This window comes from Chlorocebus sabaeus, chromosome 25 (assembly GCF_047675955.1).
Source record: "Chlorocebus sabaeus isolate Y175 chromosome 25, mChlSab1.0.hap1, whole genome shotgun sequence".
Classification (NCBI taxonomy): Eukaryota; Metazoa; Chordata; class Mammalia; order Primates; family Cercopithecidae; genus Chlorocebus; species Chlorocebus sabaeus.
In genome coordinates this window covers 19543944-19564986 of record NC_132928.1, presented here as the reverse complement: position 1 = coordinate 19564986, position 21043 = coordinate 19543944, and the positions used below count along the sequence as shown (strand labels likewise).

The 21043-nt window shown below is 38.3% G+C and overlaps 1 protein-coding gene across 6 annotated transcripts in view; it reads left to right on the top strand.

The window, feature by feature from the left end:
* Positions 1-770: 770 nt before the first annotated feature.
* SYT14 (synaptotagmin 14) overlaps positions 771-21043 on the top strand; it is a 234193-nt gene continuing 213920 nt past the window's right edge. For 2 of the 6 annotated variants that reach the window (XM_007988577.3, XM_037985600.2), the window contains exons 1-3: positions 771-887; positions 16162-16209; positions 16512-16716. Coding sequence is in view for 2 of the 6 variants with exons in the window: in XM_007988575.3 (XP_007986766.1) it covers positions 875-887; positions 16162-16209 (61 nt within the window). In the remaining 4 variants the exon portion in view is untranslated. The remainder of the gene's footprint in view (positions 888-16161; positions 16210-16511; positions 16717-21043) is intronic. The other 4 variants (XM_007988575.3, XM_007988574.3, XM_073011533.1 and 1 more) reach the window with 3 other exon arrangements.

Sequence of the window (21043 nt, the reverse complement as noted above, 5' to 3'; positions counted from 1 at the left end):
TCTGACCCCTACTTTTGTGTGGCTTCAAATGTGCGTTTGCTGTGTGTAGACAAATTCCAACTCTTAGTTCCAAGAGGTAAACCAAGCTCTGTGTGCCAGCAAGGCTTATCAAGAGCGAGGCTAAGGGGTGAAGTGGGTGCGTGCAGGTGAGTGTGTGTGTGTGTGTGAGAGAGCGAGAGAGAGAGACAACTGCTGTGCTCAGGATTCCTCTCTCTTCTTTGCTTTTTGCGAACTAGCTGTTCCTCCACTTCACAGCGGAGATCTGAGACAAGTATGTGGCTGATTCGGGCAAAACAAAACAAAATAAAACCAAACGAAACCAAAACAGACCTTCCTATTACCAAATCTGAGTTAGTGGGTGGGAATCCTTTACAACCAAGGAGACCTGTCCTTGGTCCTGACCACATCATTTGCCACTCTCCTCCTTCATCGACTCCGTTTGCTACAATTACGGAACCGGCGGGCGCCCGGCGCCAGGAAGCTCGGGCCCGGGCCCCCACAAGTGCTCGGCGCGCCTCGGGCGGGTCTCGGGCGCGGGCCCGTGGCTCTCCGGGTCGGGCACCTGTTTCGAATCCAGGCGCGAGGTGCGGTGGGGGCGGTGGGGTGGGGTGGGGTGGGGTGGGGGCGGGGTGGCGTCACGTGCCGCCGGCGGCGGCGGCGGCAGCCCCGGGAAGGTTCCATTTCTTCAGCGGCCCGCACTCGCGGTGCTCGGGGCCCCTCCCTCGCCCCGCCCGCGGCGCCCCTTGCGGCCGCGCAGCCGGGCGACTCCGGGCCGGGCCCCGCCCCTCTCGCTGGCGGACTCGGCGTGTCCTCCGCCCGCCCTCGCGCCCGCTGCCCCCGCCATCTAGTTGGTGCGGTCCATGGCGAGCACATCATGGCGATTGAAGGTAAGTGGAGGCTGACAGCGGGGAGCAAGGATGGGGACCGCCCAGCTGGCGGGGGGCTCGGAGGCGCGCCGGCAGGCCGAGGCGCTGACGGGGCAGTCTCCTGAGGGCTGGAGCCGGCTGAGGAGGCGCGGGGGTCCCGGCCGCGTCTCGGGAGGCAGGTGGGCGGAGCGGCGCCGCTGGGACGCCGGGCTCCAGTGGCTCGCTCGCCCCGGCCTTCGCAGTTTCACCGGCCTCCCGGCGGCCGCACGCGGGGCAGAGCGGACTGGCGGGCAGGTACAGCGTCCGGGCCGCTGCTTCCTGCCGGCCGCGCGGTGTGGGGGTCGGGCTGAGGCCCTACAGACCCCGCGGGACGGTCTGGGAGGAGCGAGGGGCCACGGGGGGCTCAGGCTGCACCTTCTTCTCTGGCTCCCGCCGCGGCAAACCATCCTTTCACAATACCCGCCTTCCTGCCAAACTGAGAGTCCAGTTTTTTGTTCCCTTTCTAACCCTTCCCTGTCCCCACTCAGGCTGATGCTGGGTTACACTCTCTGTCATTCCCCTTCTGTTTGCCGTTGTAGGGTGTCCAGGAAATTTGGGGTTAGGTTAATTTTCTCTTCAAGTGGTTTTGTTCCTCCCAACACTCAAAATTGTTTTTCTCCATGAAAAGAAGTAAATACGTCTTTACAACAAGCACACATTCTTAGAATCCTGCAAATATCAGTCTATGAAGTGTTACAGTGCCAACAATGCTCATATTTCGAAAAGCAGCTTAATAAAAATTAAGTTCCTGGATAAGGTAGTTGACACGAAAGTGTATTTTTCTCTTGTTCCAGAAACATGTAACTGGGACCCAGTGTCTATATTTTGCCTTATGTTTAAGGAAGATATTGTGAAAATTAATTTCACACGTCTAGGATGTTTATGTGAAAGATTACATCTTCCAGGCCCTGTCTCTTAGATTAACTCAAACAGTGAAAGTAGTTTGTAAATTTTCCCTGTGCGTGTATATTCATCTGTACAGCTGTGCAAGGTGCCTATCGCTGTATCATTATTTGTCTACATTGAATGTGTGTTCCTAAGTAAAACTTTTTAAAGCGTTTCCCTTCTAAGTGACCAATCACTGGTAGTATGCATCTCTGGGGACTGCTTTTTGTCAGATCGTGTGGACTCCAAAATAGAGTTTAGCTATGTGTTTACGTTTATCTTATTTATTTAAGCGAGGGAGCACTATTATATGCAAGACACGCATTCAGACAGGTTCAAATGTCTACTTTAGTTAAAATGGTGGGAATAAGATCTACCTATAATTTATGATATTCCTGTTACCTGGAGCAGTACTTTCAACGTTTGTTTCCCTGGCTGTCCTTTCACCAAAGGTTAAAAATCAAGAAACCAAACCCACTGATTTATGTTGTGTACTTTATTTTCCCAACTAGTTTGTGGTAGAGTTTCTTGTGAAGCTGTGAAGGTAGAAAGGTTTAGCAGAACATGAGGAAAATCCTTCAGCCAGATGCCATTCAGATATGATGCTATAACTTGTAATTTCTTAAAATCTTTTCAGTTTTCTCCTTTTTTTCTTAGTTCTTCCTTTCTTTCTTCTGGCAGTTAAGTGTTACTGATTAATTTTGCATGTCACCTGATGGGATTTTGCTCTGCCTACCACTTAACATGTTTAAAGAATAAGATTTTTTGAATCCTCACATTCTAGAGATTCCTCTGTGTTTGAGATACTGTCATAAATATTTTCATACTGAAGCATTTGCTTAAGGTTTCATAATACAAAGATCAGGAATTATATCTTTTCTAGTTTGGCAAAGAAACTGTAATTAATATTAGCACTTCAGATAAAGATGGCAGTTCGAATTAGCCTAACTGTGCTCCTTATCACATAGTAAAATAGATTCATTATGCACACCCTCCCTAGGCTGTGTTATGGAGTAGAATGGGTTCTGCTTGAGACTCTGTGCTAAGGAAATCTTAAAAATTTAGGGGCCCAAAAGGGCATCTCATTTTTTCAAGGAAGTGTTTCTTAAAACATTCAATTTCTTCATTCACCTATTAATTCAATAGACTTTTTTTTTTTTTTTTTTTTTTGTACAGTAGCCGTACACAATGTTCATTGCTGGATTCCATGAGGCCAAAAACATAAATAAGACTATAACCCTTCCCTCAAAGAGTTCATGTTCTATTCGGAGAGACAGATAATTTTAAACATGCAATTACAGTGTAGTGTGAATGCTAAGAGATGGATCATCTTTCCTTTGTATAAAAACATTCAATGATGATGGGTCTAACACTGTTTTTGGCAGTAATTCTTATATTCGTAAGGTCTTTATATTTGGCCGAATGTCTGACATTCAGTAATGTCTGTCTACCCATCCTAGTTTTGCTTTCTGTAGCAATGAAAAGCCCACTATTCTCTCCTCTCTGATATCCCTTCTGCCATTTGAAGACAGCTGTAGAGTGTTTTCTAGATAAAATTATCCACTTCCCTTCTCTGGATGATCTGTAGTTGTATGTTTTAAAATTTAGAATATAGTAGTGGGCCATTTCATTCCGGTTATACTATTGAATAGCATACATTAAAACTGTTATACCACTCCTTCACTTGTGTGTAATCCTATTAATATAGCTTAACATTAGAATAGGTTTTTTGGAGCTTCATGCTGGCACAGAGCAAGGCTGTAATCAACTAAAACCACAGTCTCTTTTAGCTGGACTACTCTCAAGGCATGTGCCTGCAACCCTTTACTTAGCTAACCAATGTTTTGAACTGAACAGTTCGTTAATATCTGTTAAGCATACTCTTATTAGCTGTGGCCCAGTGTTTTAGCCCTTGAGTCCAGACTTTTAAGTACTAAGGATTGTTTTTATTTCCTTCTCTGTGTAAACCTCCTATTTTATAACACAAAATTATTTCTACTAAGTAATCATTAATTTCCTCCTTTTATCAGTCAGATGTGTGACTACTAATAAAAAGAGACAAATAAAAGATGCTAGAGTTACTACATTGAGCTAACATAATTCCAGTCAGTGGTAAAGAAGTTAGGCTATATTAGGTAAAGTTACAATTTTTAAAAGGCATTTTGAAATATTGAGAATAGTTATACATCCTTACTGTTGGCCCAGTGGTCTGGCAATACCAGATTGGGAATCATTGTTGTAGCCTAGCCAATGAAGTGATGTAATTGCTATCCAGCATATTCATTCTTCTAGTATTAGCCTCTGTTAATCTGATAGTGTTGACTCTTTTTTGTTGTATTTGAAATTTCCTCCTCTCTTGATTACATATTTCTCAGTCTTCTCTTAATCTACCTGACCTAATGTTCTAGTGGCTTCCATTCTTGCCCCTGTTGCCATTGTCTGCTTTATACACATTGCCGTAATTGCACACATTGAACAATTTTGTAATCACTTGTTTACAAATTTGTTTTTCCTGTCCGACTGTAAATTTCTAGAGGTTAATGTCTTATTCATTTGTACCCCTTAGGTTTTGTATGGTACCTGAATACAGTTGTCCCTTGGTAACTGTGGGGGAGATTGGTTCCAGGTGCCCTGGAGATACCAAAATTTGAGAATGCTCAAGGTCTTTATATCGTATGGCATAATATTTGCATCTAACTTATGCACATCCTCTCATATACTTTAAATCATCTCCAGTCTACTTGTAATACTTACTATAATGTAAATGCTATGTAAATAGTTCTTTAGGGGATAATGACAAGAAAAAAAGTCTGTACATATTCAGTACACATACAACCACTGTAGGCCTAACTATGTTTTCCATGCACAGTTAGTTAAATCCATAGGTGCTGAACCTGTGGATATGGGGGGCCAATTGTATTTTGTATGAACTGAAACCAAGTTTCTATGCATTGTTTCATGGAATTCTGAACATTGTCATCATAAATTATGGCATTACCCAGAAGCGTATTTCTAACACAGAATTTTCCTGACTTATATTTCCAAATAGTAGCTGGATACTTTCATATGGTTGTCCTCAGCAATCCAAAATGTTTAGCTTGGTATATTCAGAATGTCCCAAAGTTGTCATCACAGCCACCAAATCCAGCCTCCATCAAAATTTACCCCCCACTCTGTGCAGATTTACCATCTGAGTGGCATTTTTAAGTAACCAGGAATCTGAGTTAAAAACCTGGACACCAACCTTGTATTACAGTTCACCTCCCACATCCTGTTGATAACAAAGTCCTGCCAAGTCTACAATTCAAATCAGTTTGTGCTGCTTGGTGTCTTCACTTTAGTTTGTGCCCATATCGCTCATTAAGAGACTTGCATTAATTTCCTAAGTAGTCTTATTTCCAATGTTAAGTTTCCTTCCAATTCATTTTCCAAAGTAGTGCTAGTTATCTTCGTATTATAAAATGCAAATCTGAGTTTCTTAAAACCTCAAGATAAGGCTGGTCTTTAATGATCTAACTTCCTTCCTTCATCCAGTCGACATTTTTCTTTCTCTTCCATAAGAATATCAGAAGACTCTGCAAGCTCCCAGCACTTTGGGAGGCCGAGACGGGCGGATCACGAGGTCAGGAGATCGAGACCATCCTGGCTAACACGGTGAAACCCCGTCTCTACTAAAAAATACAAAAAACTAGCCGGGCGAGGTGGCGGCGCCTGTAGTCCCAGCTACTCGGGAGGCGAAGGCAGGAGAATGGCGGGAACCCGGGAGGCGGAGCTTGCTGTGAGCCGAGATCCGGCCACTGCACTCCAGCCTGGGTGACAGAGCGAGACTCCGTCTCAAAAAAAAGAATTAAAAAAAAAAAAAAAAAAACAACAAAAAAAACACTTGTTACATTGCTATACTAACTTTAACTACTTAACTTCTCTGGGTAACATTTTTAAAAAATGTAGAATAGGCCGGGCGCGGTGGCTCAAGCCTGTAATCCCAGCACTTAGGGAGGCCGAGACGGGCGGATCACGAGGTCAGGAGATCGAGACCATCCTGGCTAACACGGTGAAACCCCGTCTCTACTAAAAATACAAAAAAACTAGCCGGGCGAGGTGGCGGGCGCCTGTAGTCCCAGCTACTCGGGAGGCTGAGGCAGGAGAATGGCGTGAACCCGGGAGGCGGAGCTTGCAGTGAGCTGAGATCCGGCCACTGCACTCCAGCCCGGGCTACAGAGCAAGACTCCGTCTCAAAAAAAAAAAAAAAAAATGTAGAATACGGTTAAACTAGCGAGAATCTGTGTGTGTGTGTATATATATGTGTGAGTGTATATAGTGCATTTGCTTTTTATTAATAATGTACCTTATAGTTTGCTACATACATATATTGTATTTTTAAAATAATGAGAAGAATACTGAGATGTTCTTCCCCCTCTCTCTCTCTTTTTTGAGACGGAGTCTCGCTCTGTCGCCCAGGCTGGAGTGCGGTGGCGCGATCTCGGCTCACTGCAAGCTCCGCCTCCCGGGTTCACGCCATTCTCCGGCCTCAGCCTCCCAAGTAGCTGGGACTACAGGCGCCCGCCACCTCGCCCGGCTAGTTTTTTGTATTTTTTAGTAGAGACGGGGTTTCGCCGGGTTAGCCAGGATGGTCTCGATCTCCTGACCTCGTGATCCACCCGTCTCGGCCTCCCAAAGTGCTGGGATTACAGGCTTGAGCCACCGCGCCCGGCCGGGATGTTCTTTAAGGTTTCTTTTGGCTCTAAGATTTCTAAGGCAAAATTTAGACTTTCAAAAGCCATTTGAAATACTCAGTTAAAAAACCCAGTAGATTTACTTTTGAATAATTTAGTTTATTCAAGGTTACTTTTCTAACTCACCAAAGAAAATTAGAAACACTTAGGGAACATTAGAGACACAGTGGTATTTTATTTTTTGTTGTTTTAAGGTTGTGTTGCAGCAGTGCACTTTGTTAGGCCGAGGTGGGCGGATCAGTTGAAGTCAGGAGTTTGAGACCAGCCTGGCCAACATGGTGAAACCTTGTCTCTACTGAAAATACAAAACTTAGCTGGGTATAGTGGCGCACGCCTGTAGTCTCAGCTGCTGGGGAGGCCAAGGCAGGAGAATCACCTAAACCCTGGAGACGGAGGTTGCAGTGAGCCAAGATCGTGCCCCTGCACTCCAACCTGGGCAACAGAGCGAGATTCTGTCTCAAAAAAAAAAAAAAAAAAAAAAGAGAATGCAGCAGTGCATGCCAATGGGGAAAGCAGAGAGAACCATACACTGGCTTAATTTATACAGTTTGTTATTTAAGTAATACTATTTGCATTATCAGTTTATTTGAAAATATTATGTTCACGCATAGTATATATGTGGTAGTATAATAGATTGTTTTCATGAATTTTATTTCCATTTAGCTGACTTTATCCTTTTATTCTTTTCCCCGAATCCTAGTTGATTACTACCTAATATGAAAGTGCCTATATATGATTATTGTAAGACTGAACAAACTACTATAAATAAAACATTTCATGCTTTTGAGTAAAATGATTATATGCATATTTTGTATGTCTATATAGTAGTATCTTAATTGGACCCTATCAAATTAGAACACTTGATTTACCATTTTTTTAGAAGGGGGAAATAGTGACAACTCAGGAAGCTGTTATTGGGCATTTACGAACAAATTTCAAAGAGCCACACATGTATTCAGAACAATTTCTTATTTTCACATTTTTAGGACTATGTTAGAATTGGTATTCAAGATATTATTTTGAGCCATCATGGGATAGAAGTTTTAATGAATATTAAATTATCTTCAGTATTCTGAACTTAATGCGGTAATGCATATGAGTAGTTTTAAAAAATGATTTGGTGCAGAAGTAAAAAAAAAATGTTTTATTCTCTGTTGACTAGAAAATACACTTAAGTAGAATTTTTTGTGAGCACATACTTAAGGTTTTATTGTGTTATGTTAATGAGTATCTAGCAGTCAAAAGCATAATTGACCAAATGAATTGGATTAACAAGTAGCTCAGAAGTTGGAAAAATGGATTAATTTGTGAACAGTGAATTTAATTTTATAAGATAAAATTTATACCTCTTAGAAAAGACTATTGAATAAATTCATAGGAACTTATATGGATCAAATGAGATACCATATTTAGCATGCTTTGTAAATTATAAAGTGCTCTAAGATATTGTTGTGAATAAGATCTAGTTTATTTTATGTGATGCTTGAGGGGTAGTATGTGTCTCAAAGTATAGGCTGCTATTTAATAGGAGTATCATAGATAAAATGAGTTTGTAAAAGTATAGAAAGGACTTGACTTTTTCAGACTATTTTAACTCTACAGTAATTGCATAGCAACAGCAAAAAGTAAAGGAATTCCAATTTGGGAGGATAACTCCCAAAGGGTTGGAAGCCTGAGGGTTTTTTTCCCCTCTTTTTTAAAGAAAAAATTCAAAAAAGAGGACAGGTTAAGAAGTATGAGAAAGTTAATGTTTATTTTGGAACATTTACATGGGAGAATGTCTGACATTCAATGATAACTGTAGAAAAGAAGAAAACATCTCCAGAGCCTGAATTTCTTTGAATTTTATATTCTACTTGGTGAAGAATGCAAGGGAATTACCTTTTTTTGGGTGCTTGCCACGGGCCAGGCAACATATATTCATTTTCTCAGTCATGAATAGCACCACTTCTCCCTCTGTTGTCTGCAGCAGACATCTGTTTTATTAAGACATCTTTTTTCCTGCCAGTTGTGGACTTGGTTTCCGAATCCTTGGCAACACTACCCTCCACCCCTACTCTAGCAGCTACTACCAATCCATCAGAATTAGTATACAAGATGAAAGCTATTTTCTGTCCTGAGGTTATTATTACTATTTTATAAATTACTTTAGCTATTATTTTTGCTTACTCCAAAGATTAAGTAACAAGCACAGGTTTGCAAAGACAGTACCAGGTGATGCTCACTTTAGAATTGAAGTCTGACTCAATTCAGAAGCAATGATCTTTATGTAACCCTGTGTTTTAAATTGGTGACCAAAATTGGTATTATTCCTTGAATGGTCTAATTAGGGACAAAACTAAAAGATGTCTAGAGGTTAGTGACTGTGGTCTAAGTGGATTAAGTTGGTTGGGGGTTGGTGACGTTAATAGTTTCATGCTTATGATGTGCAGTATAGGTGTCTGCATGAGGATTAGCTATAAAAGAGTTTATAATTGTAAGTTAGGTGATCATTTAAAGGCTCTGACTGATGCATGTGCTTTGGAGAAGAATCTTTAGATGAGATGGAATTTAAAATATTTCTAAGGTAGCCTTTCAGTGTTTGACCAAGAAGAAATAAGTAGAACCTGTAAATTGTGGTGATTTAGGCTAATGGTCAGAATAAACATGGTAGACAAAATAGTTGATTTTGAAAAGGACTCTTAGATCCTTTTAAAGGAACTAAATTTGGGGGGTTAATTCCATGTTTGTGTGCAGGTATACAAAATTGCGCTTCATTTTATTGTAAATTCACAAATTTGCATTTTTTACAAATTGAAAGTTTGTGGCAACTCTGTGTTGAACGAATCTATTGGCACAATTTTTTCAACAGCATGTGCTCAACTTGTGTCTCTGTGTCACGTTTTGGTAATTCTTGTAATATTTGAAACTTTTTCATTATTATTATATTTGTTATGGTGATCTGTGATCAGTGATCTTTGATGCTACTGTTGTAATTGTTTTGGGCGCTACGAGCCAAGCCAGTATAAGATGGCAAACTTAGTTGATAAATGTTGTGTGTGTTCTGATTGTTCCTCCAACCAGTTATTCCCTCAATCTCTCTTCCTTTCCTCAGGCTTCCCTATTCCCTGAGACACAACAATTAATAACCCTACAAATGTTGAGTGAAAGGAAGAGTCACATGTCTCTCACTTTAAATCAAAAGCTAGAAATGATTAATCCTAGTAAGAAAGGCATGTTAAAAGCTGAGACTGGCCAAAAGCTAGGCCTTTTATGCCAGTAGGTGAAGTTGTGAATGCAAAGAAAAAGTTCTTGAAGGAAATTAACAGTGCTACCTGCTGTAGTGAACACATGAGTGACAGGAAGACTTACCAGGCTTATTGCTGATATGGAGAAGTTTGAGTGGTCTGGATGACAGATCAAACTAGCCGCAACATTCCCTAAAGCCAAAGCCTAATTCAGAATAAGGCCCTCACTCTCTTCAATTCTGTGAATGCTGAGAAAGTGAAGAAGCTGCAGAAGAAAAGTTGGAAGCCAGCAGAGGTTAGTTCAACGTTTAGAAAGAAGCTATCTCCGTAACATAAAAGTATAAAGTGAAGCAGCAAATGCTGATGGAGAAGCTGTAGCAGGTTATCTATAAGATCTAGCTGAGATCATTGATGAAGGTGGCTACACTAAACAACAGATTTTCATTGTAGGTGAAACAGCCTTCTATTAGAAGAGGATGCCATCTAAGAGTTTCATAGCTAGAGAGGAGAAGTCAGTGCCTGGCTTCAAAGCTTCAAAGGACAGACTGACTCTCTTGTTAGGGGCTGATGCATCTGGTGACTTTAAGTGGAAGCCAGTGCCCACTGACGATTCTGAAAGTCCTTGGGGTCTTAAGAAGGATGCTAAATGTATTCTGTGTGCTCTACAAGTAGAACAACAAAGCCTAAATTTTTGGGGTTTTAGATGACAGAACATCTGTTTACAGCATGGTTTATTGAATATTTTGAGTCTGCTGTTGAGTCCTACTGCTCAGAAAAAAGATTCCTTTCAAAATGTTACTGCTCTTTGACAAGGCATCTGCTCACCCGGGAGCTCTAATGGAGATGTACAAGGAGATGAATATTGTTTTCATGCCTGCTAGTATAATATTTATTCTGTAGCTCATGAATCAAGGATTAGTTAAGACTTTCAAGCTTTATTATTTAGGGAATATATTGTGTAAGGCTATAGCTGCCATAGATAGTGATTCCTTTGATGGACCTGGCAAAGTAAATTGAAAACTTTCTGGAAAGGATTAATCATTCTAGATGCCATTAGGAACATTTGTGATTCGTTTGCGGAGGCCAAAATATCAACATTAATAGGAGTTTGGAAGAAGTTGATTCCAACTATCATGGATGACTTTGAGAGGCTCAAGACTTAAGTAGGGGAAACCACTACAGATGAGGTGAAACTAGCAAGAGAACTAGAATTAGAAGTGGAGCCTGAATATGTGACTAAATTGCTGAAATCTCATGATAGAACTTGAATGGATGAGGAGGTGCTTATATGGATGAACAGAGTGGTTTCCTGAGATGAAATCTACTGGTGAAGCTGCTATGAACATTGTTGAAATGACAAAGGGTTTAGAATATTATATACACTTAGTTGATAAAAAAAAGCAGTAGGGTTTGAGAGGATTGACTCCAGTTTTTAAAGTTCTATTGTGGGTAAAATGCTATCAAACAGCATTGCATGCTACAGAGAAATCTTCCATGAAAGGAAGACTCCATCGGTGTGGTAAGCTTCATTGTCTAATTTTAAGAAATTGCTACAACCACCCCAACCTTCATCAGCCATCATCCTGATTGGTCCACAATCATGAACATCAAGGCAAAACCCTTCACCAGCAAAAAGATAGGACTTGCTGAAGGTTTAGACAATCATTACTATTTTTTTTTTGCAATAAATTATTTTTAAATTAAGGTCATACATTTTTTAAGACACAGTGATATTGCACACTTAATAGACTACAGTCTAGTGTAAACATAACTTTTGTTTGCACTGGGAAACCGAAAAGTTTATGTGACTTGTTTTATTGTGATATACACTTTATTGCAGTGATTGGAAGTCAAACCCATTGATATCTCTGAGGTATGCCTGTACCTGGATGTATTTCGATGGGGCTGTCATGTAACTACATATTTTCCTTCTGTAAACATGTGGGCAAGTACATATGTTGTAATGATCCTTTTGTTTATTTTTTTAAAATTCCAGTTTCCAATGACACTCATATGTATGTTCATACACAAACACATGCACACAATCACAGCATACGTGTGTGCCCACACACATCTGTTTTCTCTTATACCCCTTATTCCAATTATAGAGGATTATGCCAGTTTACATTTTGCTCCTACATGGGTTTGCCTGAGGGAAAAGATGGTAACTTTGACTAAGCTTGTCATTTTCTGTTTCTCCTTTCCATGTTGCTGAGATGATTATTTCAAAAGCAGTGCTACTATTATCTCCAAGTATAGTTTTTATGCAGTTCTATTTAAATTACCTTAAAGGATTGGAAAACAATTTCATAACTTTCAGTTTTTTCATAAAAATGAAGAAAAATCAATATTTACTTTCCAAAATGCATTAAACATAATGTTCTTTTTTTTTTTTTTTCCCTAACAATTTACTAGTGACCTTGAACAACTTTAACTTTTGGGGTCTCCATTTATCTATAAAATTATGAACTAGACAAATGTGTTTCTGAGTTCTAGTATCTTATGTTCTGTTGTCTCAGTACTCATTTCTTGAATTAAATTTGATGTGTGGAAAATTGTAATTTATACAGGAGTTCATTTTGGGGGTGATTTTTTTAGTGGAAGATTAATCTCTTTCCAAAGATACTGGCTAAGTGACTAAATAAGCATTCCCTCTTGTGCATTACACTGTTAAAAGCAGTATACCACTTTTTGGATTACCACCACATCTAAATCAAGATATGTCTACAGTGTCTTTCTTGCCTCCTGCTTACAAATTTAACATTTCTTTTGGAAACTTTTCAGATTTACTTTTCAAGAGAAAATAAAACATAAAATTTGTACAAAGTTCAACTTATCTCTAACTGAAAAAGTATTTAAGCCTTTGACTTCCAAACAGACATATACATTAAAAAATTTACATTTAACCTAGAGAATTTATATTTTTTCCTTACACTCCTCCCAGTCTTAGGAAGGATTGGGGATAAAGGGAACACTAGGCTGGGCATGGTGGCTCACGCCTGTAATCCCAGCACTTTGGGAGGCCGAGGCAGGTGGATCATGAGGTCAAGAGATTGAGAACATACTGGGCAACATAGTGAAATCCTGTCTCTACTTAAAATACAAAAATTAGGCACCATTTGCACGTACCTGTAGTCCCAGCTACTTGGGAGGCTGAGGCAGGAGAATTGCTTGAACCTGGGAGGCGGAGGTTGCAGTGAGCTGAGATTGCGCCACTGTACTCCAGCCTGGTGACAGAGTGAGACTCCATCTCAAAAAAAAAAAAAAAGGAACACTGAATTTCAGTTTCCAATAATGTAATAAATTTATATGACTTTTTTGTATTTCTTCTTTTGTATTTTTAAAAGCAGGGTTTTCTTGAATTTTATTTTATTGTCTGGAAATTATGTATCCTTAGTATTTCTGTTCACTGTTCATTTTCATAAGAATAGGGATTTCTTTTGAGTTCCACATGTACATCAGTGAAGTCTTATTTGTTGGTTAGAATTTAGGGGACAAATATCAAGAAAGGTCGTGCATAGTCTTATTTGCTTATTTGACTTTTGTGGGTACTTTGACAAATTTGGCAGCTAATTGACTGTAAATATGAAATATAGTGATTATTTGAGTAACTTGAAAAATTTATGAGGTTCTTTGATATAGATAAATTGAATGCTTTTAAAAGTGGGAATTGGCTTTCATTGTCATTCTGCAGTTTTGAGAAATGTCTTAGAATGTAGTAGTTTTTATTGTTACTGTACATACTAAGCCTTGTAAAAATAATGCTGGTACAGTTAAGATTAGATGTATGTGGTAAAACCTAATCAATTTATACTAAATACGTGGGAGAGTTTAGTTCTAATTACAGGCCTTAAAAAGTACAGCGTTTTTACATGAATTAACTATGTAACTCAAACTAAGTTATGTGTGTAACTTCTAGAGAATAAGCCTTAATGTGCATGGAGAATATTTCTAAGTAACCTCTGAAAACATCATAGGCCTCAATATATTAATACATTATAATTATGTTATTTTTATTACATGACCCTTCTAATGTTTCAAAAATAGCTTTTTGTTATAATTCGGTAAATAGCCAGTCATTGGACTAGCATCTCCTCAATTGGAAAGAACTGTAGTACGTAGGTATATTTCATTCTAGCCTTTCAGCAGGTAATCTGTGTTCACTGGTAATATTCCAATTAACACTCTATTTTTTGCACTGGGGTTTTGCTGAATAATTCCTTTATAACCCCATAGCTTTAAGTTAGGTGTTTCTTCTTGCAAAGCCTATCTTCCTGATAATCAGTGATTATTCTGTATTTTTAATAATAAAGAAGCAATGCCATTGTTACAACCAAGTCAGAATGAAGATCTAACCTACTTTGGTGATAGAAATACTATTTTCTAGTTTTTTTAGCTTGCTTCTCAGACGACCTACTTTTTTTAGTGGATATCATGGTTTTTACTTCTCATGTTATTGCTGTAGGATATTTCTGTTTCTTATATCCAAGCTGTTTTTAAAAGCTTCTGTGCTAAACTGAAATGATTAAATTATTTAATATTTTCATTATGGAAAGACTAAAAGTAATTCACAATAATTATAAGGTCATACATATACAGAACACTACAAAGTTTTATTCAGCTTACATTAAAGTGGTGACATGCTTCTGAGTGAAGGAAATAGATCTATATAGTAGTAACTAATAGATAAAATTACTCTTATAATAAATTAGAATATTCAAAGTATGTGTTTATGGGGTACAGTGTGATGTTTTGATATATGTATACATTGTGGAATGATTAAATCAAGCTAATTAACATATCAGTCACTTCACCTTTTTTGTAGTGAGAACATTTAAGGTCTATTCTTTTAGAAATTTTGACATATACAACACATCATTAATGACTGTAGTGACCATGCTATGCGGTAGATCTCTAGAACTCCTCATCTGTCTGAAACTTTGCACCCTTTGCAGTATCTCTCCATTTCCTGTCCTGCCCCTCTCCATTCCCTTCTCTCTCCCACCTCTGGTAACTACCATTCTACTCTACATCTGTGAATTTGACTTTTGTAGATTCTACATACAAGTGAGATCATGCAGTATTTGTCCTTCCGTGTCTGCTTTCTTTCACTTGGCATAATGTCCTCCGGGTTCATCCATATTGTTGCACATGACAGAATTTCCTTGTTTTTTTAGACTGCATAGTATTCCACCGCATATATTTACCACATTTTCTTTATCTATTTCCACCATTTGCCATGATCTTCCAAAGTTAAACATACATTTGCCCCATAAACCCAGCTGTTCTCCTCGAAATACATTTAGAAGAAACGCACGCACAGCATGCGTGTGGGAAACAAAGAGACATGTATTATATAAAAAGGTTCATAGCAAAATGAGTCACAGCAAACCCAAATCAATTCAAATGTTTATGATTGGTAGAATTGAAATTTATACGTATGTATGCATAAATATATGTATATGTATGTATATTTATACACAATGGAATTATACAGAAATGAAAAGGAATGAGCCACAACTACAAGCAATAAAATAGTTTGATCTTACAAACCTAATATTGAAAGAAGTAGGACTCAAAAATGCCCACTTAACAATTCCACTTGTTTAAATTTTCTAAGCAGACAAAACCAAGCTGTGGTGATAGCACTCAGAAGATTAGGTACTTCTGGGGCACAAAGTAGTGCCTAGGAAGATGAGTTAAAGGGGCTCCTGGAATGCCAGCAAAGTTCTGGTTCTTGACTTGGTTTGTAGCAACTCAGGTGCTTACTTTGTGATAATTACATGAAAGTTTTATACATTTGTGCACTTTTCTGTATTTTTGGTTTTTGGCCCAATAAGTAGAGATTTTTTAAAAAAGAAACATTACAAAAGACTCTTTCCAAAAAAGAATAATCAAAGTAATTTTTAAAGTTAAATTTGTTTTTATCATCATACTATTAAATTTGTTTTACAAATTTATAATAGTGGGCTGTTGGAGAATATATAATATGAGCATATATGATAAAATATAAATAGTAACTTTACAGGATTGACCTTTCAATAACTTACTTGTGTATGTTAAGGCTCAGATACAAAAGTGGGTCCTCTCTTAGAGTCTTTCCTTCTAGATGATGTGAAGAGATGCTTGGGAAATGGTGATGTGATTTCTGCGGTTGAGAAGCTTGCCATTCAGAATCACATACTTGAATGAAGTGTCTTCATTCTGAGACTTCCTAAGACCTAATTTCTGGGTTGTTCCAGAAAATTCTGTTATCAGGCTATCATATTCATTTAGTTAAGTATAAAGAGAAGAGTTAGGGAAACTTTTTCTGAGGTCACTTTTAGGTGCTAATTTAAAATGATTCTTTGTAACAGTCAAATTCACGCTACTTTCTTTGTTCTTAACTTCCCATAAACTTTTTTTTAACAGGTGGAGAGAGAACCTGTGGAGTACATGAACTTATCTGTATTAGAAAAGGTAAGTCACTGCTCTGCATGGCTATTTAAATACTAACTGAATACTTTCAAAGTGTATAATAGATTTTAGTAGGATGGCGTATAATTTGTATTTATAAAGTATAAATTTTAGTAAATATTAACATTTGTCTTATAGACTTAAGCATTCATAAAGTGCATATTACTTATTATGTGATTATTGAGAGTTGTTGCTTTATATTTAGTTTTGATGGGCTGATAGAGCCTGCCTGGTTTCTAGCATATTGGTTATTAGACATGGTGAAGAGGCAAAGAATGGAGGGTTTGATTTTTGTTCCCTTTCAGAATCTGGAATCTGAGTGCATGCTGATCTCCCATTGACTTCTGTTCTATTACTGTACCCCATCAGAGAGATGTGAGGAGTTGGTTGAAATTCAAATCGGGAACATATCCAAAGACCACAACATCCTTTGACACCAACAACTGTCTATGCTTCCTTAGAAGGAGCCACCTGACAACTGGGTGGTTCAACAAAGTGGCCCCAGGAAAGGTAATTCAGTTACTAGGTGGGAGGCAAGGAATCAGGTATTCTCTAGATTTGGAAGAATCAGGAGAACCTTGGGAGTCCTCACAACTCCTTATAAGTAATCACAAATCTGTGAAATGGTATGAGGAAAAGATATTCCTGGGGAGGTCAGGGGAAGAAATCCTCATAAATTTACTACTCTTGTCTCTTTTTGAACTTGGGGCACTTTCTTTTCTTGCATCTCTCTTCAAACTCACTTGGCCCTCCTGAGTCTAGCCAACTAACAGCACTCCTCCCATCCCTAATATTTCACTTTAAGGAAGTTTGGAGCAGTGTCATTATTTGACACTCATACCTGGGTATTAGAGGCATGGCAGGAAAATGTCAGCATATTTTCAGTAAGTCTTTAACAGCTCTGAAAGACCTCAAGTTCTTTAGACTTTAAAAACATTTTAATCCTTTTTAGGTGAATTTATGTCACTATTATTGACATGGTCGTACTAGTTTATCTGTGAGTCATTGCATGCAATTGCTGTTCATTTAAAAATCTTCTTTCTTTATTAAAATACAGTTTTTCCATATACCTTTCCTCTGGTACCACAAAGGAGGAAATTGAAGTCAGTTTCGTGAAATCTCAAATTTAGGATTGTGATTCTCATGCTATAACCATTGTTGATTTGTGCTTCTTACCTAAAGTGGAGGTAGGGGATAGACAAATTTATGCATTGTTTTATTTCTCCACATAAACATTTGTAGTCTTCTGCTATTTATATAAATCCAGAATTACTAAAAATGTTTAAAATAATTTTATAGTTATTATCCAGTCCCACTAAAACTTTTTAAAACTTTTGATTTGATGGGATAGCAAAAGACAGTAAAGATCAGTTGGAATCAAAAGCTATTAAAGATGTGGTCAGGTGAAAAGAGAATCAAGCCAAGAATAGAGACAGCTAGAAGTAAGAAAATGAAAAGGTTTAGAGGGTCTTTTGTGGCTACAAAGGGAATAGAAAGCTACAATGGAGAAAATTAGATAAGGATAGAGGATAGTGTGAATATATCTTTTTTTATCATGGCTTTTTTTGTTGTTGTTCTTTATTGCTGTCTCTATTCCTATTCAGGTAGTTCTCAAAGTATGCTTTGCCCAGATTTCTCTATATTAGTCTAGCTTTTTTCTGTCTTCCATTATCTATAGAAATTTAATTCTGCATTTAAAAAATTTATTCACACCATAGCCACGACATGGAAAAATATCTGAATCTCTGTTTATCCTCTGAACATTCAGTACAGTAAATTTTTCATAAGTATTTGAATATTTTTAGAATTAATGCTCTGGGCTAAAGCTTTTTGCGTTTTATGCTAGACTTCCATAGAGTAGATCATATGAAAGTTGTGAAGAGTAATTATAATTAGTATCAGTGATTATTCTAATGAAATGACATCTCTGACATCACAACCTCCTTTTTTCTTTTTCTTTTCCTTTTTTTTTTAAAGACAGATTTTCACTCTGTCTCCCAGGCTGGAATGCAGTGGTATGATCTTGGCCCACTGCACCCTCTGCCTCCTGGGTTCAAGCTATTCTCATGCCTCAGCCTCCCAAGTAGCTGGGATTACAGGTGTACACCACCATGCCCGGCTAATTTTTCTATTTTTAGTAGAGATGGGGTTTCACCATGTTGGCCAGGCTGGCCTTGAACTCGTGACCTCAAATGATCTGCCCACCTCGGCCTCCCCAAATTCTGGGATTACAGGTGTGAGCCACCGCGCTCGGCCAGGCATCACAATTTCTTTTTACCTCTTTGGCTGTTTCTGTCTCTTTTGCTAGCCTCTCTCCCTGTCATACCTCTGATATATCATATACCAGGGGTTTGGTCCTGGGCTTACTTCATTTTTCTATCTTTTACTCTGATTTTATCTAGTTCTGTTGCTTTAAATACCACATAAATTTGTAAATCCAGCTCTTGGCTGTCTGAGCTCCCTCATCTTTTATCAAATGAGTTACTTGATATTTCTATCTGGATATCTGTTATAATAACAACTTGACACATTTAAAATGCAAGTCTTGATTTTCTTACCTGAGCCTATACCTTCCTCAGTTTTCTCCATCTCAGCTAATAAATAGCACTATCTACCCAGTTACTCAACTCCTAACTTAGGAATCATCCTATATTTCCCTCATTATTATTGTCCACATTTAGTTTATTAGTAAGTTCAATCAGTTCTACCTGCAAAGTATATTTTTTAATTTATCCTCTTTTTTTTTCATCCTGCTGCTGTCATTGTAGTCTAGTTCTCTGTCTTTTTTTGCCTAGATCACTGTCATAGTTTTCTAAGTGGTTTCCCTACTTGCATTTTTATCTCCTTTCAGTAAGTATTAGTGATTTTCAAAAATGTAAATCAGGCCAACCACTTTGCTTGTTGAAATTTTTCTGTGGATTCTTATTATACTTCAAATAAAAGTATCTTACCCTGATCTACAAAGATATTATAGTATCAACTCGGAGCCAAAAATGTCATCTGAATATCATCAGTTCAAAAGTCTCATTATCTAAATCACTTACATAATGTATGGGTGAGACTGGGTGTAATCCATTGTGGTTCAAAATTCCTTTCTATCTTTGGACCTGTGAAAATAGAAACCAACTTACCCTCTCATGCATTTCTTCAAATCTCATTTCCCTAAGTTGTATTTCAGTTTTGATTAAGTCAGTTTTCAGAACTTACTTTTTTATGATCAATATTGTTTGCAGTAAAGCCATATTATATCATAATTATATTTCCCTTTTATATAGTTTTCATCTTAAAAATATCCCTTCTTTCAAATTGTAATCACCTGTCTCAACTCTTCATTAACCATGGTTCAGAATCCACTCTGATTTCTCTGTCATTCTTATTTTTCTTCTGCTACCACTCTTCCCCCTGTATTGAAGTATACATCTTCTGTATCGTATATACCTATAGAAGATTTTTCTGCTTCCCTAGGAAATAGTCAACATATTGTATTACTCAAAGTACTGTTAGCTGCTACGCCAAACACACCCCAAACAAATAATGACTCAAACAGGATAGAGGTTTATTTCTCTCTCGTGAAGTTTGTATCAGGTATTTCTGGTTGCCACAGAGCACTCCTTCAGCAGTGATTCAGGGATCCAGGATCCTAGCTTGTGGCTCTGGCACATGGCTTTGGAGGTTAGTGTATTCATCTTCATTAAGCAGGGAGTGTGTGGGGGAAAAAAGGGGAAAGGAAGATCATGTGTACGAGATTTTTGTGGGATAGGCCTGGAAGCAAAGTACATTCTTTAAGATTCCCATGTCAATAATTCAGTCACAGGGCTACATCTATAGTAACTTCAAAACAGGCTGGGAAATGTTAGTGAGTCAGTGAGCCCAAGAAGTACAGCAACCTATATTCTGCCCTTTATCAATTAATCTACCCTAATATAAAGTGCTCACCTTGCCATAGTCTTACATGCTCTATATATGCTAATGGTGACCATGTGGATAAATTTCTTCCAGAGGTAGGTATATAACTTAAAGGTGTGACTTCAGTGAGAAAATTTAAGGCTAAGTAGAAGGGGAGGTTGATACGGAAATATGTAATAGGGTTGTTTTGTTTTGTTGTATTTTGTTTTGGAAGGGAAGGGATTGTGAATCCTCTGATTTTGTGATTGTCTTTTGTCTCTTAGGACCCTACCCCCTTTTTTTTCATTTTCCCTTCACCACCCAGTTGCTGAAGGGCCTTTTCCCTTCTGCCTTTTTTCCTCCTGCAGAAGCTATGTACAAAGACTGCCCAACTACCCCGTTAAGTTATGCTCGAAAGTAACTTATGCTAAGTTATGCTGAAAGTAACTCACATGTACTTTTAGAATTCCTTGCCTGTAGGCTGTGCTGTCATCTACTCAGTTTTGTTATTGCTGCTGTTAGTATTTTCAGATTTAACATGGACTTTCCTATCTACCTTTAGCCCCCCATTGCTGTCTTCTTTCTTCTGTCTTCCTGGTAGTTTTTCTCTTCCTTTGTCTACACCAAAACCTTTCCGTTTTGTTTGGGTGGGGTGGGATCATGAGAGATTGCACCTTATGATTTGGTAAGTTTTCTTTTTTTTTTTTTTTTTTTACTTTTTATTTTCATTTTATTTTTATTTTGGGGGATACATAGTAGGGGTACATATTTATAGAGTACATGCAATGTTTTGATACAGGAGGGGGGTGGGGGGAGGGACTGCATTGGGAGTTATACCTGATGTAAATGATGAGTTGATTGGTGCTGACGAGTTGATGGGTGCAGCACAGCAACATGGCACAAGTATACATATGTAACAAACCTGCACGTTATGCACATGTACCCTAGAACT